The sequence below is a fragment of the Simochromis diagramma genome, unplaced genomic scaffold (genome assembly GCF_900408965.1).
Source record: "Simochromis diagramma unplaced genomic scaffold, fSimDia1.1 OVJJ01000304.1, whole genome shotgun sequence".
NCBI classification, from domain to species: domain Eukaryota; kingdom Metazoa; phylum Chordata; class Actinopteri; order Cichliformes; family Cichlidae; genus Simochromis; species Simochromis diagramma.
This window is the reverse complement of record NW_024387030.1, coordinates 15,330,418-15,356,038: the sequence shown is the minus strand read 5'-3', so window position 1 is coordinate 15,356,038 and position 25,621 is coordinate 15,330,418. Positions and strand designations below refer to the sequence as shown.

The 25,621-nt window shown below is 41.1% G+C and overlaps 2 protein-coding genes across 2 annotated transcripts; one reads left to right on the top strand and one right to left on the bottom strand.

The window, feature by feature from the left end:
* The first annotated feature begins 10,534 nt into the window (after positions 1-10,534).
* Positions 10,535-21,746, top strand: chrm5a (cholinergic receptor, muscarinic 5a). The gene is made up of 2 exons (XM_040042146.1): positions 10,535-11,648; positions 20,061-21,746. The coding sequence occupies exon 2, from the start codon at positions 20,137-20,139 to the stop codon at positions 21,712-21,714; it is 1,578 nt and encodes a 525-aa protein (XP_039898080.1). The 5' UTR covers positions 10,535-11,648; positions 20,061-20,136; the 3' UTR covers positions 21,715-21,746.
* A 1,273-nt stretch (positions 21,747-23,019) lies between these two features.
* zgc:194887 (uncharacterized protein LOC571819 homolog) lies at positions 23,020-25,461 on the bottom strand. The gene is made up of 2 exons (XM_040042153.1): positions 25,308-25,461; positions 23,020-23,744 (listed from the first exon to the last, which is right to left on the bottom strand). Exons 1-2 carry the CDS (start codon positions 25,450-25,452, stop codon positions 23,050-23,052), a joined length of 840 nt encoding a protein of 279 aa, XP_039898087.1. The 5' UTR covers positions 25,453-25,461; the 3' UTR covers positions 23,020-23,049.
* Between the last annotated feature and the right edge of the window lie 160 nt (positions 25,462-25,621).

Sequence of the window (25,621 nt, the reverse complement as noted above, 5' to 3'; positions counted from 1 at the left end):
ACTGAATGCATGGAAAGTGATGACTGAGGTCATAGATCAAGTGAAACATAGGGTTATCACCATAGATTTCCATACATTCAGACTTTGTTGTTTCACCATGAGGTGGGACCCGTTGTTGGCCACTAGAGAGAGTGCAGTTTTGAGGCACCATTGTGGTGGCTTCACTTTTCAGACCTGCAAATAATTTCCATCTTTTACATACAGACTACGTCTAAGAAAAAGGGTTTATATCTGCTATCTGTGAAGGTTCTCAGTCATCCAGGTCATCATAGTCTAAGGAGCTTAGAAAGAAAAGCGTCTTTAAGTTTCCTTGAAGACGTTTCACCTCTCAGCCGAGAAGCTTCTTCAGTTCTAAGAGCAAGTGGTGGAGAGTCCCTCTATTGATCCTATAACTAATCACAGAAGCCAAGATGTGAAAACGGGTGGGGGTCACAATCAGCCAATTGAACCCATCGTAAACCTAGCCACACCCTATCATGTGATTTCCTGAGGTCAGATGGCCCAGGATGTGAGTGGGTGTTAAGGCGTCTGGGAAGGGATCTCAAAACTGGATTATAGATGGCAGGCAGTTCAAAGATGGTCGTTCACAGTGGACATAGATGCTTCTTCCACTCCTCTTCCAAATCATCTGGCTTCTCTGTCCAAAATGTGAACACCAGCATCCTCGAATATCCTCTATATCTGCTGTGGTTAAAAAAAAAGAAGTAATAGAGGTCTATAGTTTACATAAAACCCTGTGTAGATAAAAAACAGAGAGAACAAATTTCACATCACGCTTCACTTCCTCTTCATTTGTCCTTGTCATAAATCATTAAAGACGGTCATAAGAAAGGCGGCAGGACACCAGTATAGCCCCTCATGGTGTGAAGGATCCTGCTGGCAAGTACTGTGTGTATATTTGTATAGCATCAATTATCTCAACAATACGAGGAAAATATCGATACAGGATTATTTTATATCACAATATTTTGTGTTGCGATATTGTATCGCCATGGATACAGTGGACACAGCTGACCCACATCCACCCATCCACCCATCCACATTAAGGGGACGGCTGTGGAGCGTGTGAGCAGCTTCAAGTTCCTGGGAGTCCACATCTCCGAGGATCTCACCTGGACGATCAACTGCTCCAAGCTGGTCAAGAAGGCTCACCAGCGCCTCTTCTTCTTGAGGACTCTGAGGAAGAACCACCTGTCCTCAGACATCCTGGTGAACTTCTATCGTTGCACCATCGAGAGCATCCTGACCAACTGTATAACAGTCTGGTACGGGAACTGCTCTGCCTCGGACCGGAAGGCGTTGCAGAGGGTCGTGAAAACTGCCCAGCGCATCGCCGGAGCACCACTTCCTGCCATAAAGGACATCTACAGGAAGTGGTGTCTGAAAAGGGCTGGGAAAATCATCAAAGACCCCAGTCACCCATCACATGGACTCTTCACCCTCCTGCCCTCTGGGAGGCGCTACAGGAGCCTCCGGACTAAGACCACCAGGTACCGGAACAGCTTCTTCCCCACAGCTGTCAGACTCCTGAACTCTGCCTCCTGACATCTGACCCACGTTAAAACATGGACTGAACATACACACACCCACAATGGACAACTGTACCCTCAAACACACAATAATAACATGGACTGAACCACCACTCACAACCACTAGCACTTTATATAGCCTCTGTAGGAATTATATCTCACTTATCTTAACTGCACTACTGTATAGCTCTGTGTAAATAATCATTCTGTACATTCGATAATCTTTAATCCTACAACTGTTTACAACTTGCATAGTTCCCATTTCTGTATAGCTGTATATCTCAGATTCTGTAAAGTTATTTATTTCATATTCTGTATAGTTTTTCATATTTATATCCTGTTCATATCCTGTACATAGCTTGTACTCACTACAGCCTGTACATACTTATAGTTATAGAATATTCACAACATACTTCATACCGTGTACATTATAACATACCATAATAGACCCATTTCTGTATTATACTCACATATCTATATTATTGCTAATATATATTGTAATATATCTATATCACTAAAGCACTTCTGGATGGATGCAAACTGCATTTCGTTGCCCTGTACCTGTGCAATGACAATAAAGTTGAATTCTATTCTAATTCTATTCTATACCAAATATCAGTATTGTATTAAATAAATTAAAGTACTCTGAACAAGAGAGCTCATCTCATGCAACACCACCCTCAGATAATGTTAATCGGCTCAACCAAACAATCATCCAGCACTGAACAAACTTAACTCAGCAGAGCTACCTCTTCAATCAGATCAAGCTTATGGCTCAGTCACATGACTTCCTAAGACCTGAACTCTTCCACGGCATGCATTTTTAATTTCTCTTTGATATTTGGTCACATTGGGACCCGATGAATGTAACAAAAAAGAATTACCAGGTTTTTTTTAGCCTTATTTTTGTTTCTAAGAAAAATGAGAGCCACATATGAGGATATTCGTTTTAAATTTTGATAGAACAGTGGTAGCATAATGTCCTCGTAAGTGGATATCAGGCCCTTGTAGAGCAAAATTGAGTATTTTAGTCTAAATAACCCAAAATGTGATGTCCACATATGTGGACGCAGATCCTAGGAGGTTAAATTAGTGCAGCAACCTCAGTCCTTACATCTACAACAACAACAAAAAACTTGGTGAGTTATGGTGATTGTATTGGATTGGTTTTTTTTTTCAAGTTGTGGACTAAATAGTTCCCCAGAGCTTATGACTGTTGTACATTCAAGACAGAAAGCAAACTTGTCTACAAACAGTTGCAGTCTGACCGGCTGACTGCGTTCATTCTCCGAGATTTTGGAGGTCTGCAAATAATTGCTGTCTAATTTATCAGACTGCCTCTTTCTCAGTGACTCCTATATTATATTCTTACAGAACAGGAAGACTTAGTGCAAATAGTTAAATGTACGGTGGCCCTGAGAGGCCAAATGGACTGCAACTTAAGAAAACACCAGCAATAAGAAAAACGCTGCAAAAGCACACAAAACACAACGGAAATAGGAAACACGACAACGGAAATAGGAAAAAACACAAGGGAAGTGTTTCTGGGGAGACAATAATCCGACGGACCAGTTGCAGGAAGCCAAAACATGGTAGGTGTGTTTTATCATGAGGCTAATAGCTAGGCTAACACACTTCCCTCTCATCTTTTCTTTCCTCACAAAACCAATAGATCCTCCACTTCTTTTAAGTCTCTCCCAGCGCAATTCTTAGCATATTTTGGTTTCTGTAACTGGTCCGTCGGGTTATTGTCTCCCCAGAAACACTTCCCTTGTGTTAATTCCTATTTCCATTGTCGTTTTTCCTATTTCCATTGTGTTTTGTGTGCTTTTGCAGCGTTTTTCTTAAATAGATTTTCTGTGTGAATTTCTATCTGTGTAGACAGAAACAGATATGTGATTTTCAACAGCTTATCATAGTTATTCCTTATTATCAGAAACAGATTACATGTAATTGCCAAATTGACCCCATTCAATCACAGACTGGTATGAGAGTGACAGACGACTCGCTCGACTGAGTTTTAACAGGTTCCCTCCTACTTTCAGAGCTTTATGTTAAGTTAAGCTAAATGAACTGATGACTATAGCTACAACACATTTTAAGTCCCTCCTGTCAAGAAAGCAAATAAGAATATTTTTCTGAAATGTCAAATGACTTCTTTAGTAGATACAGACAGATAGAGGATTTTATTAAACCCAAGGGAAATTGAGTTGTTGCGATGGCCAAGTCACATAAACCACAAAACGAAGAGATACTTGAAATTAGATAAGAGATAAAATTTAGAAGGTGCGAGACAGCCACACAGACTAGTTTCTACGAATGTGAGAAAATGTAAGATCAGTTCAAGAAGATAGTGACCATTATTGAATAGATATAGATTTCTTATGTTTTTTAAATATGTTTTAAATATGTTTATATTGTCTCCTGTAAAATAGTCAGATGTCTATTCATATTAATATACAGAATTCACCTGCTTGCTGCTACTACTGCACATTCACCCAGTGTATATACTATATGTCTGTATATATATATATATATATATATATATATATATATATATATATATATATGTTCTTCCTCTACACCCCCCCCCCCCCCCCCCCCAATTTTTGCACATGTCGAGGAGCGTGTCAGCCTACATTTCACTGTGTGTTATACTTGTATAACTATGCATGTGACAAATAAAGAACCTTGAACCTTGAACCTTGAACCTTGAACCTTATGTTACAGTAAATATCTACTCTTTTTTTAACCTCTATGTAATTCTTTTTCCATCAGTGACCAAGCAGAGTGAATGCTCGCATGCAAACTTGCCCTTGCAGTAGAAAGCCTTCATTTCTCATCAGAACCTCTGGCTTCTGAGTTTCCACATTCACACATAGTGTAATCGTCCAACAAGGCGTGTTTCCCTGAACTATACTATACCTCAGGACACTGCATAAGAATTCAGGGCTTCTGTTATGGTTAACGTTGCATGGAAAGCACATTAGAAGGATGCTCTGTGGCTGAATGCAAGAACTCATCTCACCGGGGGTGATGGTACTGATGAACTGTGAGTATAAAGACTCTCTGAAGAATAAAAAGACTCCAAGTATCAGCTTAAGAAAGAAGATTTATTGCAGTAGTGCTTTGTTCTGGATACCTCCTCATCTATAGAGGATAGTTACTGGCGTGATGGTTCTATTTTGCTGCTGTTATGATGTGCTTTCCCTTTTTCGGGATTTTTACATCTCTTACCTCGGATAGAGGCAGATGGAGGCGTTCAGCGGGCGGCCCTGAATTACAGTAATTAAAAAGACACAGACAGCCCTGCAAGGCCAACCCCACATGAGAGCAGGGCAGCGCCAAGGGAGGCAAGCAGAGGCAGAGCAAAACACATCTGATATTTATCGTTTTTCATTCTTTTTTTTTCACGTTCTCTTGTTTTTTACTTTGGGGTTAGACCGAGGCTAACTGTGTTGAAAAGGTGTTTAACTTTTTCTTCTCAGACGAGTCTCTGTGACATCGACCTAGCATATTTGAAGCCTTGACACCCATTTTTGGCCCATAATTTAAACGGACCGTGACTGATAGCGAGTCTGGACATCTTGTACACAGTATGTGCCCAGCAGCATCTGCGTCAGTATGCACATGAGCACATACATAATTCACACACCTGCACAAACAAGGACAATGTCGAGTCAGTGAGCCAGCGGTGTGAAAAAGGGGGAAAAAGTCGAATCCAGCTGTGCTTACTTGTTATTCTCCTTTTCATTTTGTAGGGCTGTGTGTTTGTCAGGCACATTCGCTCCTAACTTTAGTTCAAATCCAGATATTTTACGCCATACGAATAAATTCTGTGCAGTCATCCACGTACTGTTTACGCTTTGAAGTTCATTTCAGCTATTTCGAAACAAATGCCAAGTGCAAAGTTTAGCATATTTATTCTGGTGATAGACAGTACTGTGCAATAAGAAATAAATTTTACAGCCAACATGAAAAATGCTTCACTGTCACAGAATACTCACATCACTAATTAATAATTAGTAAGGCAACAAAGCTACAGGACGTCATTGTGCCTTATCAAGAAGTAATCCATCATCATATGACAACACAAAGTGTAATGTTTATAACTATATAATATATTATTATTATTTTTCTATGGCTCAAATAAACAAGATATCGATTTGTGTCGCAGGTACAAAGTTTGACTCTTTATGGTAAGCTCCACCTTCATGCTTTAGTTGCATATAGCGACAGACAGACGTAGGAAAGAATTCAATAAAGCCACTATCTATATACACGCACCGCAAAGCATGCATGTGTTCAGCCATTCACATAGCAGCATCTCAGTGCATAAAGGCATGAAGACGGGATTCAGATACTGCACAAGTAAAACGAGCATCAGAGTGATGAAGGAAGGCGATGAGTTTCAATTTCTTCTGCAGCATTCGGACGGTAGGGTCAGAATTTGGTGTAAACAACATGAAAACTTGTATCCGTCCCTCCTCGTATCAACATTTCAGGCTGGTGGTGCTGAGGATATTTTCTCTGTACAGTTTTTGCCCCTTTTGTACCAGCTGCGTATCATTTAAACACTGAGCATTGTGGCTGACCATGTCCGCATGACCGCAGTGTACCCATCATGTCACAAAGCTCAGATCATTTCAAACTGCTTTCTTGAACACATCAATGAGTCACCAGATCTCAGTCCAACAGAATACTTTTGGGTTGTGGTGAAACAGGAGATTCACTTAATGTAGTACGTGCACTTACCTGCACACCAACACATGGGCGCAAGGGAGACGCATTGGAAATTTGCACATTCTGACTCTTAGGATAATTTCTACAAGCGTTCACGTGTGCAGGAGATGTGTGAGAAAAGGTTTAAGAAGCACGCTAAACTTACACATATTGCGCTAGTGTTCAGTGATAACAATGTCGTAACATCTGAGTCTAAAGTCGTGCTTTGGTGCTATGAAAAAAATGCGAGTAACTGTAATTTTAGTGGAGAAAGTTTAACAGGACTGCTCTGTTTGACTGCTCACTTGTACGGTGTTACAGACAGCCTCACATTTGAAATGCTATATTCTAATGGTAGTGCACTGTCGCTTGACAGTAAAAAGCCATTAACTACTGCTATTAGTCATGCATGCTTTTGCAAAATAAATAAACAAAAAAATAAGTTGTTTACATGTAACGTAAACATAAAAATGCAAATGCTATCTGTGTGTTATGAGCATTCCAGTGAGCCTCAATTAATGCCGCTTCGAAGCGAAAGTGCGCGGTATATATTTGGCTTCTTAATTAATATAATTATAATATAATTATCCTGTACTTTGTGGGGCTGCGGGATAAACCTTTATCCGGTTGGCTTTCTCTTTGCATGACAAACACTCACACCTGCACAGGTTGGCCCCGGTCTCGTCCAGACAAGGTCATTGTTGTTGACGCAGGAGTGTCTGAAGAGTCGGTGTTGGATGTCCTTAAAGGAGTAGAAACCACAGGTCTGCAAGAAGAGCTCAATCAGAGCTGCCTACCACCTAATCTCCTCTGTCAAGGCAACATTAAAGTTGCATTGGAATGAGGGAGAGCTCATGTGCCACCCAGCTCCGGCTGATTGAGGAAAGCCAAGCCCTTGACAGACACTTAATTTAGAGCCTAGTTTTAACATGAAATGATCCAGAGCTCTGATGAAATGGTGGAAAATTTCTAATATGTCTTTAAACGTTGTATGTGTGCAGTCATTCGCTTGGAAAATTAAAAGCTCTGTGTATCTTATCATCTTAAGAGCACCAAAAAGGACAGCCTTTTTCTGCTTTTTTCTTTTTTACTAGGGGATAAAGGAGAGTGCCGCAGCAGGGGGACCTGTAAATCCGCTCAAACAGTGCAAGTTATTGGCAAATCATTTTGTCAAAAAGGAGTTGTTGCTTGGGGATGTAGGGAGAAAAGAAAGGCCTGACAAGCAGATAAACATTTGTTGCACATCTAAGCCGGGACATCAGAGGAGTCGATTCTTGCAGCCAGAGTGGAGGGCCACGCATGTCAGAGATCAGCTAGATTAAAGAGGTCTCCAAAGTGAGCTATTAATCGCTGCGTCTTTATTGTTTATATTGATAGAAGCTAATGTGATTTGGCTAAAAAATAATAATAATAAAAAAAGAAGGGATGAGGGCAGTAATGGATCAGTCCTAAACTCCTAAAACACTTCAATAATAAGCTTGAGGATAGACAGAGAGACGGAAGAGATATTAGAGCTGCACAAAGTAGAGGCTGATCTTTTTTGCCAGCATATGGGTGCACAATTGGGTCAGGAGATAAGCAAGCCCCCGTGGACTGTGGACAGATGCAATCCATCTCTCGCTGCGTTGATGTCCTCCCCCATCTTGTCTCTCTCACAGGCAGGCAGGGACCAGACAAAAACGGTCGTGCCTTTAGGATGCAGACGAACGGTGAGGATGATGCCTGGATGCTAGCGAGGTTTCCCTGCTTTCCTGACATCTGCTTTCATGAGATATCAATAGGGAGGAATGTGATTTTGCTGAGAGGGTTGAGGCGAGTCCAAATCAAAAAGATATCCACTGCAGCTCGCTGAGGTGCGCTGGAAAGTCATCATATTTTAGCTTTAAAGGCAAAAGGTCACATTTTAAAGTGGATATAATTCAAAAGTTAGACATTTCTAACCACCGGTAAGGCAATGATGCACATGTATGCAAATTTGCACTTTTCTGTGTGCATGTCAGTGTGTGGATTTGTCACGTAAAAATGATGGCTGCACTGTAAACTTTGTGCAGGTCAGCGATTCTGTGGTAATGATGAGCAAGGTGTCTGTCCTTTGGCCTGCTGCCTGGAAATCACATTAGATTAGACTGTCAAGCAGGGCGGAAGGTGTAGCGGTGGGTGGGGTGGGTGTATGCCGTGCTTTTTTAGAAGGGATGTGGTGGGATTTTCACAAAGCACATCAGTCACGCCACTCAGATCTAGCTCTGATCCGGGAGTAAAATCATCTCAGTGTGAGAGCTGCATTATAATAAATGTCAATATGAAGTGCAGGAGTGAGTGTCATCTGCATATTATCCACTCGCCAGCCTGTATTGCTCCACAGGGGGAAGAGCGGCCCTATTCTCTGCAACGCAGAAGTCTAATCATTTCATAGCTGGGTAATTAATTTTTCAGTTTTCGCCTTTGCTTTATTTATTACGTCCATATTCCTGATTGTGGATTTTGTTTCCTGTGAGGGACTTTCTATTAGCTGATACACAGACATGGTGAAAATCAAAGATTCACTCAGTTTGTATTACGTGTATTATTCCAGTTTGTAAATAAATCAGTATGAGCCGATGTATTCAGACTGCTTGTTCCCGAGCTTTCTGTTAGGTGCCTGCTGTGCCAACTATTTTGTTACAGTTAATGAGATTTAAGAAGCTTGAAATGTTAAAGAAGAAAAAAAAGAAGAAGAAGGAGAAAAAAAACAGCGCGTGAAAGTGAAATCATTTTCCTTCTTTTCCTTTTTTAATCGATCATGTATGAATCAGCTACATGTACAGATTATGACAGAATTCAACAACAAGTACAATCTTTATTTGCCACACACACAGTCATGCAGAGTACAACATGTAGTGAAATGCTTGTGTCCAAACTGTGGACAGGCTGCAGACGTATCCGCGCCATTCCAGGGCTTGGTTTTAGCATGGTGGGGCCAGGACCCTTACTGGATACAGGGTGGGAATGGAACTTGCGACTCTCGCTCCAAACGTGTAGTCTTCCAGCAGCCACGGATTATTAGCCGTGAAAATTTCATTTAAAAAAAAAAGCATTTCCCAAGTCCTGTTAAACAAAGCAAGGAATTTTTTAACACAGTTTTTATTTTGAATACTGACATTATGTTACAGTAGTCTGCAAACAGAAACAAAAATTTCACAGGGTCAAAATCACTACTCCCCTGATGCAAAAAGTCAGTTTTTTCTCCTTTTAGCTGGACAACAGCTTGCAGTCATTTATTGTAGTTTCCATAAATGTCTCCTGAGCAATCTCAGGCTGTTCCTCCTCGGTCACCCCACAGATTTGCTTCGCTACCGTAAATAAGACCAGTGTTCACTTTGGTTTCCTGAAGCTTATTCTTCATCCTCAGCGACGTATGTTTTAGGTCATAGTTGTGTTGAAAGACAAAACGATGAACAACGCCCAGTTTTGCTGCTGACTGCTTGAAGTTCTTCTTTTAACATCTTCACTAATTCTTTTCCCTTCCACCTTTACGAGATTCCCTGTACCAAACTCAGTGAAGCATCCCACAGCATGATACACCCACTGCCATGTCTCACTGTGGGGAAACAGCTCTAGTTTCATCTCATGACCAAAGGATGTGCTTTCAGTCACTCTTTGTTCAACTTGTCTTTAAAATGCTTCTGCAGAAGTGGAGTCCCAGCTCAAGTAATGACTGGAACCATTGCTGAAGTTTATATATATCTATCTATAAAGATATATATATATATATATATATATATATATATATATATATATATATATATATATATATATATATATATATATATATATATATATATATATATATATATATACATATATATTTAAAAAAAGTAAAGGAAATTTTTGACAGAAACTTTAAATTTCTAATAATAATTTTGTCCTCATCTGCATGTTTCCAAGCAGGGTGCTGACTCGCAAGGTGAGTCAATTTTCTCCTGCAAGCTAATCAATATGCAGATTACAGATGAACTAGATAAGGAAAAAATGTGCTATTTTCTACTGTTCAAAGTAACACATTGGCAGCAACTTGATTTTATTGGTGTATCTCTCTGGTGATCTGATTGGAGCTCATGGGACTGATAGGCTCCCTTTATCCGGATTAAAGCATCTCGACTGTACACCCATCCACCAGTTTGCTAATCCCAAGCAAATAATTCCCTAATAGCCACACACGCATAGACACAATCTCACACACAAGGGTGCTGGTAAAAAAAACAAAAAAAAACATCTGTCACTTTAGTAGTCTGCTTATCTGGCCCAGCCATGTCAGTACTCTCCCAAGTGAGCACAAAGGCAGCAGTGGTGTTTTATGTTCTGCAGATGAGTTTGCTGATAGCCACACTGCTTCAGCCTCAGTGCTGTTCAAACAGTGAGAGAGCCGGGAGCAGCGATAACCAGGGTCACTGTCTCTTATTGCACTTCTGTAAAACACAGACAAAGGACATGCCATTGGAGGTAATTAATGGTTCGTGTGACACATGTAGCCACACAGTAACAACGTTTGGTTCAATTGGTCTGACTAAACACCACCCTCGCCGCCACCTCCACACACGCACTCCCTCTCGTGCTCTCCCTCCCACACCCACACCTTCCAAAACGGACCCCTTCAATCCACCCGGCAACCTCCTCCCCCCCTTTTCTTTTCTTCTTCTCACACTTTGTGGGCTAAGCTGCATGCTCACTGTCCCGAAACGTGATGAACCATCCAGCCCTATGGGAATTTCTCCTCCCAGTTTGCTAGCGTCAGCTACATCTGTGTCTGTGTAGTTCCAACAGCAGCAGCAGCAGCAGCAGTGTGGCAATGGCAGTGACTTGGCTCAGGCATCAGACTGGCTCTCAGTGACATTCTGCTTCAACTTGACTGAGAGGCAGCACCGTTTCCACTCAGCTCAGACAAGCAGGGAAACTTCTCTCCTGCTTTTATTCTTTGGCTCTGGCTTAGATTCTTATTTAATTTATTAATGCCAGAGGAAGGATCCCTTGCAACTTTAAGGATACTTGTCTCATCTGGACAGACCAGACCGCTTTGGACAGCTGAGAATAATGTGATGCCGTACGCTGCACCTCTTGAGCAGGGATGACCGAAATCTTCCGGTACCCACCCTCCTCCTCCCACTCTCCGTCAGCTTTCTCCTGAGCCTCTGCGTTCACACTTTTCCCCAAGACCCCTCCGGCACGCAAGGGTCAAGTCAGCAGGATTTCTCATCCACCACAATCCTCTCTCCAACTGTGTTGTGAGCCTGTTCCTCAGCACCATACTTGAGGAGAAAGGCTTCCCAAGCAAAACAAAGGGATTAAAAATGAACTTTGCTCTCACCAGGAGACACGGTCTTCCCTTAAACAGAAGACTGTGAGATCTGATGAAAGTCAACTGTGAGTATTCATCTTTTTTCCCCCCTTTACATCAGTGGTTTGTTTCACAGTCTCCTGAGAATCATGCCCTTTCTGATTAATGCACAAAGGCATGACCTGGATTCAAGAGGAAATAGCATCATGTGTGCACAAGTGCATGTCTGAGAGGTCTCGGCATGTTTTTTTAATGTAGCCTTTTACCTTAATGAATGCAGCAGAGCTCCCAAAAAGATGTGTACATTTGTTCTTCAGGCAGACATGCTGTCCAGAAAAGCACCATACACTACACTATGTGTGTATCTATTAGCCATATGTCAGTTGTTTTATAAAAGTTGCTGCTCCTAATTATTGCTAAGTCAATAAAGCTTTGACTCTTCACATATCTTAATTATTTTCCCCTTAATTGCTTTGGAGTTTTAATTTTAGCTTCCTGAATGCTTTGATAACCTACACACATTTTTATGTAGACGCTTAATCTGTCTGTAGTTGTGCTGTTTTATTGCACAATCATATTTCTACCCCACACCATCTCCTCTCCAGCCCTCCAATCACCGTCTTTAGCCTCGTCTTAAAACATCTGATAATAGCGCATATATTTGATTTTCTTCTGCACACTTCTAAAATGTTTAATTCATCTTCTTTAGTTGAATTAAACAAGCAAAGAAAGAAAAAAAGGCATTTTGATTCACTTCCACAAAGCCAATCGATCTTTTCCTTCAAAAGCTAAAGCTCTTTTCTTCCCTTCCCCTCTCTGATTAACTGGAAATGACAAAACAGAGAAGGATTAAGCAGTGAAGCGTGATTTTAACGAGTCCTTCCTGTCCCCACAGACCTTGTGAGGTGTTACAACAAACGTTGAGAGGTGCTCGTGCTCTTGAGAAAAATCCTGGAAGCAGTTACCATGGAACAGTAATGGCAATGTTATGGACGAGTAGTCTGTTTTACCACAAGAAACATCCACTATTATATTAGTAAAATTAGGATTTTATGGTGAAACATTTCACGTTTTCAACTTGGGAGTTTTCATGCTCAGATGTACCATAAAGAAACCTGCCATCATCCATGTAATGGTGTGCAGTCTCACATGTGTTCCTCCCTCAGCTGCTTGGTTCTTCCAATATCTTTTGTTGTGCAGACAAAAGTAATATCAGCGCAGAGGAAATGGGGCGAGTTGGGAACAAACATCAGAAAACCCAGAGGCACAAACGATATTTAGCAAATTCTTCACACAAGAATTCAAATGAGCCAGATCATTATCCAAATGATGGGGTCTTAATGAAATGTTGTAGTCACTCATAAAACAGTACTCACTGTTATTGTTTTATTCCCTCCAGTAGCTGCCAAATCTATGCAGATCACAATATTCGCCTAACGATCGTGGTCCTCATTTCTCACGGGAGGAAAGCTGTAATTTAACTTGTGCTGGTTTGAAAAACAAAACTGTTAAGCAGCAAAACTCGTATTTTGATCTTTTCCTTTAGCTGATTTTATCCTACACAATCATCCTTTTACCGCTAATGCTTAAATATCTGTGCTTGGCAGCAGTTCTTAATGTGAATATTTTTATTTGTTCTTTCCCCGTCAGTGGCACAAACGTGATTCAAGCGATATCGTAGAGCCACCCTCCTCTTCCAGAATCGAGAGCTCTTAGCAATAGTCCAGTGAGCTGACTGCAAACCATTGTGTCGAGGAGCTCTGGGCTGCTTTGCACATCGCCCATCATGCAGATGCATGCCCTACAGTATGGTTGCCTCTGTTTGCTTTCCCTTGACTTGTCTCTGTGTTGCTTTCTCTTCCTTCTGATGATCACTCTCATGTCCTTTCCCTTTTACTAATGCCACACACGCGCTATTTGAGTTTGTGCTTTTCGCTGTGCTGTGCATTTGTGTTTCCACCAAAGGACAATGTAAAGAAAGGTTACCTGTGACTAGGAGGCTCGGTGGGGGCAGTGTATGAGGCTACTGCACGGGAGCCCTGATGGCGAGGTGCCAGAGGACCTGCAGGAAGCCAGCCTTCGACCAGATTTGTGCTACCTGTGCGGACTCACACTGTTAATCACTGGATCAATGACCATTACTTATGCATACCAACACAATATTTGAGAGAATGGTCTGATACTCTTAGTATGTATAATTAATAAGGGAGACTCAGTTTCCTTGGCAAGAGCAACACGATTTCTTTGCACCACTGTTTGGAGCTGATGCACTCTTTTCTCCTCTTGTTTAAAACCATAATTTAAAAGCTTTTTGTAAGTTCAAATCAAACATTTTTCAAACCTCCCCTGTGTCACGGGGTCACAAAGCTTGCCTACTCCCCAGTGTACGTCACATTTGATAACAAGCTTCATCCATAAAAAGCTCCAAAAGCAGGACACAACAGACGATATTCACTATTTATAGTGAGGCAGAGGCCATGTTTACTCCACAGTCTGAGTTCTGAGTGTACCATTAAAATGCTTCCTGCTTCGATTTAGAAGCTATTAGCGGGCTTGACTTGTTCTACCACTTGAGGTCAAGCAGCAGAACAAGTCTATTCTTTGTGTGTGTGCCTGTAAGCCTAGAACACATCAGTCATCAGTGAGTCAGAAATATCTCTGTGCACCTATCATCATTAATTCATTCTTTTCTGAAAAAGGGTAATCAGATTGCTTGCATCACAAAATTGGAAAAACTAACAGAAAAACCAAAGACAACTAAGAAATAGTCCACGCCTGTGCGTTTTGAGAGTGTACCTGACTTATCTGGGCTCATCTGTGCTACGCCAGCAAACATGTTCACGCAAGACTGCCAAAGCTGTTATGTTTAGGGAGGGTAATATTTTCCAGGCCACATTAAATAGCCTATGACCATTGTAATAAAAAAATGTGTCAGATGACTATGTGGAAAGAGTGTGTGCCTCTCATAGTGATTAATAAAGATTTATTAGCTATGGGCTGCGCTGCTCAGCTTTATAGCTTCAACCAACCGTTAGGGTGTCCACTAGTAAATTTAACATTTATACTCTCACTTACCATCATTTGTGGCAAAAACACACGGCTGTTTCAGGAAGAAATGGGAAACAAAATAGAAGATGTGACCATAGATTGGATATTGTTTGCAGGATTAAACCCGCATTCTTCTGCAAGAAGCTAAAGGTACCCAAAACGACTTCCAGTTAGTCATGGTAAAAGTGCGCCCTCTTTCTCTCATAAGGTTTTACGGATCAGGACATAATAAAAATCATCTGGCCCTTGGCGGATGAAAATTGGGTAAATACAACCTTAGATTAACCTTTTTAGAGGAAATTTAGCTAAAATGCACAGAGACCTTATGAAAAACTCAGTACAGCCTTACTGTTTCCATAGGAGTTAAGAGGGTAAGTAGCAGCCAGGTACTGCTTATTCAATACACTCGATTAACTGATCATCAGAAATTGTGAGCACCTCTATAAAAGAAGAGATTTTGGCAGTTTGCTGGTCTGGAGCATTCAGAGGTGTTAACAGAATTTGCAAGAAGGAACGACGTCAGCAACAACATCAGTCTGGATATGAGTATAAGGTCATTTAGAACCAACTGGAAGTCTGTCATTCTACAGAGAGAAAGATTATTCACAAGTGAAAAACAATCAAGACAGATGCCAACTTTCCACGAGTGGACGTCACAGCACACGCCAAGGTCAGACTGTGCAATGCTCAGAGAAATTGCAAAAAACCTCCCAAAGGCTACATCTCACACCCTACAGGCTTCAGTTAGCATGTTAAATGTTAAAGTTCCTGACAGTACAACTAGAAAAAGTCTGAAGAAGTGCGGCTTGTTTACAAGGTTTGCCAAAAGAAAGCGTCTTTTCTCTAAAAAGAACATGGCAGCATGAGTTAGCATGACTTGCAAAGTTGTTTCTGAACAAACTAAGACTTCTGGCACCTTTTTCTATGCTTAAGTGTTTTCTAACATTCACACTCTTATGGATGCATCTAACTTAGGGTTAATATTTTGCTCAAGGATATTTTGCCTACAGTGAACGACCAAACGTCTGATTCCTGGGGGACCTGCTCTGCCTCCTGAACTACTGCCACCCCAAAGTGGTGTGGCTCAAAGACCCCAACAGTGGAGATGTTTGGCCATAATGCAAAGTGCCACATTTGGTGAATATGAAACCCAGCATATCAGCTCATAGTGTCCGAGTGGCGGAGGGTTCGAGGGGTGATGATTTGGTGTTGTTTTGCAGGGACTGGACCTGGGTACCTTGCAGTTAACTATAAACACCTGTGTATACCAAAGTATTTTAGAAACAAGTGAGAGGCCATCCAAAGCGTGCCAAAAATGAGTCAGCAGAGATCACCTACAACCAGCAAATCTCCAACAGAATGGCTGAAAAACAAAAGAATCAAGATATTGCAATGGCCTGGTCAAAGTCCAGACAGTCTAGAGTTAAGCAAGGACCTTCAGAGAACTGTGCATAAACAAATGTCTCAATGAAATGAAGCATCGCTGTATAGAACAGATGGCCAAAATTCCTCCACAATGATGTGAGAGACTGTTACAGTCACACAGAACACAAAAACTCCAAGTTATTGTGGCTAAAAGTGATTCAACAAGCTATTTAATCATGGGATATAGTTCGTTTTTCACACAATACTTCTGCATTTTGGTTTAGTCTTTGTGGAATAAATAATTACATGGTATAATATGTCATATGTTGTTGTTTATCTGAGGTTATATTTGCCTAATTTTAAGACCAGCTCAGAACCAGATAATTTTTTATCATATCCTGATATGTGAACCCTTAGAATTAAGGGTCGGTGCACGATACCATGACTGAATATAGAAGTCTGATTAGTTCGTGGTTGCCAGCTTTTTGTGTCGTGACAAGTTGTAATATTGATTTTCCCAAAGCACTTCCATTTACAGTAAAATAGATGATGAAACAGTGTATACTTTAGGCCAGGCCTACCTTGTGATTGGAAAGCTCTGACTGTTTGACACCTGGCTTCAAAACTCCAAGATGCCAACATTGGAAGCACTTAAAGGCTTAACAGGACTTTAGAAAATGACGCATGGCATCAAGGTGGCAACATATGTGCTGTTTTTACAGTCTATGAATGGGGCTTAGTTAATACCTAGCTTGTGAACGTGTTGGAAGTTTGAGCAGCAGAATTACTTTGTGTTTAGCAGACCATAAAAAGAAACTAACAGGGAGTGAATATCGACTCCAAATGACAGTGATGCTATTCAACATGTTACTTTTGTCGTGCTACATTGACACTAACATGATGTTATCTGGAAGATGTTAACTGAGGCTGACATTAGTTGTCATTTTTTGTGTAATGAACATTGACAAATTGATCCATCTTTTGATGGGATCACACTAGCTGCAAAGTCCATCGTCAATTCAGTGTCATATTTTAGCATGTTAGTGTCTCCAGTCTTAGTATATTGGCTACTGATAGTTGATTGATGGTATAAAAGGTCTAAAAAAGGAAGCCAACACAGAAACTCCATTAACCTACATTATTTTAAATGGCCCACAGGGGAACACTCTGGTTTCCAAAGACTTCTGGTTATATAGAAGTCCAAGAGGCACCTTGCTCTATAATCTCAATAAATAATTTCATGTTGACTTTATGGATTAAATTACTAGTCATAGGTTGAAATCACTAGAACTTTAGGTTGATTTTGATTACAAGTGTCAGAAATGTGAATTATTAAGATTCGTGACTGAAGTCGTTAATCCTCAGTTTCACAGGAGTCACTGGTCACTCATCACATCAAGATTAAAAACACTAAGATGGTGATGGCAAAAACTCTCTCAGCTTGAGGCTTGTTATGGGAGTGGGTAATGTCTTTGGACTTCGGGAGGAAACCAGAGTACTAGAAGAGAACCCACTCAAGCTCAGGGAGAGCATGTAGTCTCCACACACAAGGGCCCCAGCTGGCCGGTGGGTTTGAACCCTCTTGCTCTGAGGCGACAGCGCCAACCACAGCATGCCGCCCATATTTGAAATTTGTAAATAGTTTATTCAAAGCAGGGTAATGATGCAGGGATTCGAGTAATGTGATATGAAATGCTATTCTATAACAAGATGAGGGATATTTGAAGTCCTGCCGGAGGACTCCAACTGTCGCGCCGTCACTGTAATGTTATTTGTGCGGGCCTCAGGCTACCACTGGCACTCCTGCTTACCTGGCACTGTCCAAGAAATGCCTGTGAATAAGAACGTTATTTCTCAAGTGAGGTTGTGATTATATCCAGAGAATTACATTGCGGACAGCGAAACATCTCTTTCTGGAGGAGTTATCCACCTGAGCGTGACGTTAAGAGAAAGTTTCCTTTTACCCGAGCTCAGACTCCAGCAGCATTTTCCAGATAAGGAAGATTAGGCTGAAACATGGAATGTTTTAAAAAAATGTTTTTTAGAAGGATCACAAAATAATCTCAAAATAACTCTGACAAAGTCATTTTAAGTAAACTGGAGTTCAACGACTTTAGATTCAAAGATTTAAACAATTTTTTGTGCCTAAACTAAGGTTACCATTTGGGATACTGTTAGATATCTACATTTGGTTATGTACTTAGTAAATGAAAGTAGTCTTTTAGTCCAGGCTTAGTCAGCTAAAACATAAATGCTTGTATACGTGTCTGAAACCCAGTTCCACAACACTGACTGCTGTCCTAGCTGTGCCTGTGTTTTGGAACAGGCTGGCTGAGAGGGTAATATGTAAAGCTGTCTTTACCTACATGTGTGCCAGTACTCTGGCTGACAGCCTGAGGCTGCATTTGCTGCTACCCACATGGAGGTTATCTGCACTGAGTTCATTGTTGCTCTGCACTGAGAGTCTCAGAGCATCTGCACCTCCCCGATGGTAGATTCACCATATGCCGTAGCTGTATTATTTTCAGTCGAACAGAATAAGTGTGAATTTGAACATAAAGTTTTAGAGTTTGGAAGGTCGTACACAGGACACAGATGCTGGGCTGTAACATGGCGATTTCCTAATTTTAAGCAGACCAAGTGGCAGGGATGAAAATACCAGTGCCGTGGTGCCCAGTTGGCTGCAGCATTTCCTGAGGGAAGACTGACCGCTCTAGAAAGATAGAGGGAACGACAGCCTATTAACTCGTGGAAACAAGAGAAAAACTAGTGCCTCACAGCCAAGTAGCATTTATATATAAACAAATAGTCTACATGAATGGGTATGAATCTGTATCAGTTGTATATGCAAATATATTCAGTTTCACAGGATTTAATCTTGCTTCACTAGATTTCAAACTGATCAAAGTCCGCGGAAGACCGCACAGATGTGTTTGTACTCCATGATAGACGAGGCATCAAGCCATAGCCATTTCCTACGAGCTTTGGGTGGATAGCCTCACACTCGCTATTAACTGTAGCTTCCAGCACAGAAGAACATTTTCACCGTCTAACCTGAGAGGGAGGAACCCTGTATGTTGTGAGCTTCCATGTGCATGTGCGTTTTTTCACTGTGATCAGTTGTGAATTAATAGCTGTAGTGGTCACTTACTGTCCCTGCATTCATATGCTACTTTCCCCCCTACATCCAAGAAAATGCATTAGCAGGAGAAACCAAGCTAATGATCAAACATCAGGTTTGCCTACTTGTTATTTAAATGCGGTCCATCCTAAAAATGACAACAGACTGATACATGCAAATAAGCTGACAGCAAGTCTCAAGTGTATGCAGGCAATTACTACCTATAGTGGATCTGTGAAATGATATATAATATATGTATAAATTAAACATCTTCCAGCAGATTAACGCACCCTCCAAAAACATGTTAAATTGACAATCATGTCGACTACTCACAATGCATGTGACTAGTAGCGCCAACAACCTTTACAAGCATCTGACAATTGTTTGTAGGCTCGGGCCCATCACAAGCAGCAAATGTGTAACATAGTAAGTACACAGAAATAATAGATCATCACTTGATAGGTCTGCTCCATTCTGTTGGATATAAATTGATATTGCTTTATAAATAAATGTACTTATTTACTTATGCAAATATATTAGGCGCTTTGAGTAGGGATATTTAAAATACTGTTTTATTTACACATGTAAAAGAAACTTGTTATTACAAATAGAACATATTTGTATGTGAGCGAACAATTAGTTTCTCAACAAGAATCTCAAAATGCAGTGAATATCTGTCAGAGAAGGATGATTACTAAAATATTCACTCTCTAAAATTGCAATGGCTGAATGAATAACAAAACTACAATCCCCATCATCACTTGTCTGTTTCAGAATTTCAGTTTTAACACAAGATAAAATCATTTGTCCTTTTTTGCATTTTGTCACAGACACAAACATATCAGCCTCAGTATTAACACCCCAACATGAATTTAAGTCCAGGTTTGACTAGTTCATGTACACTGAACTGCTGCCATCTAGTGGCAGACATACAGAGTAATGCTTCTTTTCTTCTTTTTTTCAGGAGGGCTTAGTGGAAATGACAAACCTGGTATTAAAGACTCCTGCGATACTTGGATGCCAATAACCAGGAGAAGGCCATGGAAGGAGAAAACATGAACTCCACAGTAAATACCAGCACGATGGATATCCACCTGGTCACCCACAGTCTCTGGGAGGTGATCACCATTGCAACTGTCTCGGCTATAGTCAGCCTCATTACCATTGTGGGGAATGTTCTAGTAATGGTCTCCTTTAAAGTCAACAGCCAGCTGAAGACAGTGAACAATTACTACCTGCTGAGTCTGGCAGCTGCAGATCTCATCATAGGTGTTTTCTCCATGAATCTATACACCTCTTACATACTGATGGGTTACTGGGCCTTGGGAAACCTCGCCTGTGACTTGTGGTTGGCATTGGACTACGTAGCTAGCAATGCCTCAGTCATGAACCTGCTGGTGATCAGTTTTGACAGATATTTCTCCATCACCAGGCCTCTAACTTACAGGGCCAAACGGACTCCTAAACGAGCTGGGATCATGATAGGTTTAGCGTGGCTAGTGTCACTTGTTCTGTGGGCCCCGCCTATTCTCTGCTGGCAGTACTTTGTTGGAAAGAGGACTGTACCCGAGAGGCAATGCCAAATCCAGTTTTTCTCTGAGCCTGTAATTACTTTTGGGACAGCTATTGCAGCCTTTTACGTCCCTGTATCTGTCATGACAATCCTCTACTGCAGAATCTACAAGGAGACAGAAAAGAGGACCAAAGATCTTGCAGAGCTTCAAGGGATTAACTGTTCTACAGAGTCTGGGGTGGCTCAGCCTCAGAAAACCATCATCAGATCTTGTTTTAGCTGTAAACTAAGTTCAGCATCACAAGACAGGAACCAGGCCTCGTGGTCCTCCTCCACCAGGAGCAACGCGGTCAAATCAGCGGCCACCACCAGCGATGAGTGGTCCAAAGCTGGTCAGCTGACCACCTTTAACAGCTACGCCTCCTCTGAGGACGAGGACAGGCCAGTGTCTCCAGGAGGCTTCCAGACCTCCTTCGGGAACCAGGCTTGCAAAGCCACCAAGAGTGGAGTATGCAGCGAGAGCGAGCAGCTCAGCAGCTACGATGAAGAGAGTTTCTTTCAGACGCCACCCAAAAGCAACTCCCAGAAGAGCAGCAAGTGTGTGTCCTACAAGTTTAAACCAGTGACCAAGGAAAGTCACACGGAGCACCAAAGCAGAAACGGAGACACGAAAATCACGTCGCCAACATTCTCCTCGGCCGAGTCCATGAGCGTTCCGTCCACCTCCACCATGTCCAAGCCCATAGACACAACGCTGAAGAGCCAGATCACCAAGAGAAAAAGGATGGTGCTGATCAAGGAAAGAAAGGCAGCTCAAACTCTCAGCGCCATCCTGCTGGCCTTCATCTTAACATGGACTCCTTATAACATCATGGTGCTGATTTCTACCTTCTGCTCTCAATGCATCCCCGTCTCCCTCTGGCACCTGGGCTACTGGCTGTGCTACGTCAACAGCACCGTCAATCCCATGTGCTACGCCCTTTGCAACAAGACCTTCCAAAAGACCTTCCGCATGCTCTTACTCTGCCAGTGGAAAAAGAAAAGGATTGAAGAGAAACTATACTGGTATGGACAAAACCCTGTGGTCAGCTCTAAAATGACATGAAGAAGTTGTGAGACAGTGGCTGTAAATCACATGTTTGCACCAATAACTTTGGCTTTATGAACTTGTGCATACGTATTAGGTGATATCAAAAGATATCCAGAGCCTAGTACATCTTATAGTGCTGCTCATTAATCAGTAGGTTTGCTATAGTGTATGGTAATTGCTGCTGGAAGAATATTATATATTTTGTACACTGTATGTAGGGTCAAAAATATACAAAACAAACCAGTATTTTTCTCCAAGTTGAAGCACATTTACGCCATTGATTTACACAGCAGCACACTTTGGTATATGGAGACCATCGTGAAGTTGCTCCAGTCTAAAAAGTCAAGCTGATGCACTCATACCCAAAATGTCACAAGACACACAGAGCTCTTTAATTCTTAAAGTATTGTGCTTGTACTGATGAGGTGTATTTCCAAATGGCTGTCGTTGTTTTTATTTAAAAGGGCTAATATGCTTCATCGTGATGTCGGACTCTTGCTCGTTAAGTCAAGACACTTACTTGATGTTCATGAAAGCCTTTTAATGTGTGCCACTGTAATTTGTCCAATGAATAAATGTGTAGAGAGTCAGCTTTATTGTTTTGTCATCACTTGCTATGATTTTCATGTCGTGCGAAATCCCAGCGCAAAATACGGTTATAGGAATCATGCGTAAAAGGCAGTAATGGATCACTTGAGTTTACCGATTGGGAATAACTAACTTGTTAATAATGTCAGTGTTTACATTGGAAGTTTTGTGGAGGATTTAACAGCTCACACTGTTTATGAATTCTCTTTATTAGATTTTATTCTCAGGATATTTTCGTTTTCATTAAGCATTGAACTACAGTATGTTTTACTGTGGCTAAATCAATATCACTGTATTTCTGGCAAACTTGTAATGTACTGTGGAAAATATGTTGGTGCGCTGCTCCTTTGTGTACCCACTGAATGGAAGATGCCTTGCACAGGCTATTTTTTTTTTTATCTGTCATAAGCTATAATGCCATGAAACACTTCTTGGTAACTGTGATAAACCAGGAGTCTGCACTTGCAATTTTCAGAAAGAAAAAAACAAAACTAAAAAACATGCTTTGCTTCAAGTATACTGACTTGGTGTGTGATGGAAACAAAGCTAGAGCTAAATCTGTACTGCGACTTTTTACTGTATTTCAAGTTTGTGATGCGTTTTTGTTTCTTTTCAGTATTTTGTGATCATGTCCATGCATTTTTGAATAAAATGTGGTCAATAGAAGGTCCAGTAGTCACTACAAGAAAATCCCTGATATCACCCATTGTTGTGTTTAATGACAAAAACTCAAATCTGGCACAAATCCTGGGAATGACGTCCTTATAGCTCATCCTTCTTGCAGTCTCCACTCTGAATCAGTTTCACTGTGTCAGAAGGTCTCACCATCATCCATGCATACTTGCACAGCCGCTCCTTGTTGCAGTCTTTTTGCCAGTAGATGACATTTCTGCGATTCAGATTGGCGCCGGCGCAGGCGTCGTACCACCAGCCTCCTCCCGGCACCCCTTGAAACTCCAGTTTGGCACAGTTCTGGAAGTAGTTATCATTGTCTCTGTCTTTAGTGGTGAATTTCTGGTTGTCATGGAGATAGTTCTCTGTATCCAGCGTCAGAGCGTCTACGGTCGTTCCCTCAAACAACCCCAGTCTCAGTCTATAAGCTGATGCTTCATCCTCCACCAGGAATGGATCATACTCTCCCATCTTTGTGACGGCATCTTGGTCCACAAGTTTTATTCCTAGTTTATAGCGTGCAGGCCCACGGGTAAGCTGATGAAGGTAGTCATTCCCAAGCCAATGATCTCCAGTGATAAAACCAAAGCCTTTCTTATATTCAGCCCAAGTGCAATCAAAATTCACACTGCTATTCACAGTAATGTGCTGCACCACGGTCCAGCCTCCCTCCTGCATGGCACAGTAGGCCACAATGGGGGAGTCCCCTGGTTGGATCAGGTACACTCCGTCTCTGGCCCAGCCTGAAGAGGCCATCAGCATTTCATAGCAGTCTCTGGGCAGCACTGTTGAGCAATTAAACATCAGTCATATCAAAACTAATACCAGGCAATCAGAATTACTTTATGGCTAAGAATTAGGCAGGTTTATCATATACATCACACATCGAGTCTATTACTCCATTACTAGCTTTTTTGATAATTACCACATATTTGTTTTGTCTTCATTTAGTACAAAAAGGTTTAATGTGTGAAAATGACAGTTATTTCACAAAGTTTATGTACTGATCCTCGACTCAGTGGAGTAGCTTTCTAAATTCTGTAATATTATCGTGATTGAAATGTGAAATTTAAATAACTTAAACAAATTACAAGCTGCTAGTAGGTGAGCTTTTTAGCTGCACATTAGTTTTGAAGTCTTCAAAAGGAGACGCGGAAGCTTTGTTTGCTTTTCCCAGTTTTTACACCAAGCTAACTAGCTTGCTAACATTAGCGTCTAGCTTAGAGAAACAGAACCGCCCCCCAACTGTTTTTCAAATTGCCAAACAACTTCTTTAAACCCAATCCATGCACAATTTGGTTATGTCTAATTTAAGGACCCCTCAGGTGTTCAGTGAATAGTTGCGGTCTGGTACAAACAATGCAGGTCAGGAATTGTAGTGATGTCTGAAAATTTGCTTACCTTGTATTCCTTTCCACCCAAGGCATGATTAGATTTAAACACAAGTGCTAAAAGTCTATAAAAAAATCCAGTACTTTATGAAAATGATCATTTTATTTATTTGAGGGACAAAATATCAGATCTTCTACTTTTGGAATCTGGTTTATTGTGCAGCTGTTGTGCTTTAAATAAATTTACACATGGCCCAGATGGACTACAACATGTCCAAACCATCATACTCCTTCAATTGTGCCTTGGAAAACATTTTTATGATGTCATGTTTCTTTTCTTCAAAGATAATCTTTCTAATATTACCAACAACCTTACGTGAACAGAAAGCTGTAGACAGGCAGAAATGTTGTTTTGAGAGAGCCGTGGCTTTCTGCTTGCAGCACTTGCAATGCACACTGCTCTTGTTCACTGTTCTCCTGATAATTTTCTTAAGAACATTGATATTAACCAATGTGAGAGAGGCCTTTACTTAGAAATCGCACTCTTGGAATAAAGTCTGCTGATCTGCTTTACATGGACAGGGTAACAATTCTGTCCAACATTTCTGAATGTGAAAGGACCGTCTGTCTGATCACATTCAAAAAATATGTTTCTGTACAAAATAATTTCTCAATGTTTCCCAGGTAAGCACAATAAAACATTGCTTTTCTAAAAGTTTTCTAATAGATTGCCTTTTAACAATGCACAAATAACCTCAGAGGACCTAATGCTTATCATCAGTGAGTCAATAAGCAATTTGGATCTAGAGGTTGGAATTAAACTCACATCCACAAGAGTAATCTTCACAGATAATCACAGATATGAATGTATTCAGCGTTTAAAAAAAATCAAATGATTTTCCAGACTAGTGTTTTGAAAATTCTCCCAAATCATGTTCAGCTTTTGTCCAAATCCACAACTGAAACAGACAGGAAAGAAAAGTCAAACAGGAAGTGAAAGCCTGCATAAATAAATACCTCTCATTCCACGGTTCAGGACCAATTTATGCTCATCTGGTGAAAGGAGATTTAGGTTTTCAGCTTGGAGATGCTCCATGTCAAGTCCAGTCACACTAAGCAGCAGCAAAACCACTGCTGGCGACAGGCATCTCAAATACTTCATCCTTTACTTTTTCTGTGATCAAACCAACAGCATTTTTTTAGTGATATGAGCTGATGTAACAAATACAAAACTCTATCCATCCATCTATTTTCCTCCGCGTATCCAGGCCGGGTCTCAGGGGCAGCAGCCTAAGCAGACAACCCCAGACCTCCCTCTCCCCGGCCACCTC

Bases quoted from the DNA above. Each gene is read 5' to 3' on its own strand.
- chrm5a (XM_040042146.1), top strand. From the start codon at position 20,137: ATGGAAGGAGAAAACATGAACTCCACAGTAAATACCAGCACGATGGAT.
- zgc:194887 (XM_040042153.1), bottom strand. From the start codon at position 25,452: ATGAAGTATTTGAGATGCCTGTCGCCAGCAGTGGTTTTGCTGCTGCTT. The intron at 23,745-25,307 runs GTATTTATTTAT...ATTGCTCAACAG, and splicing joins CCTGAACCGTGGAATGAGAG to TGCTGCCCAGAGACTGCTAT.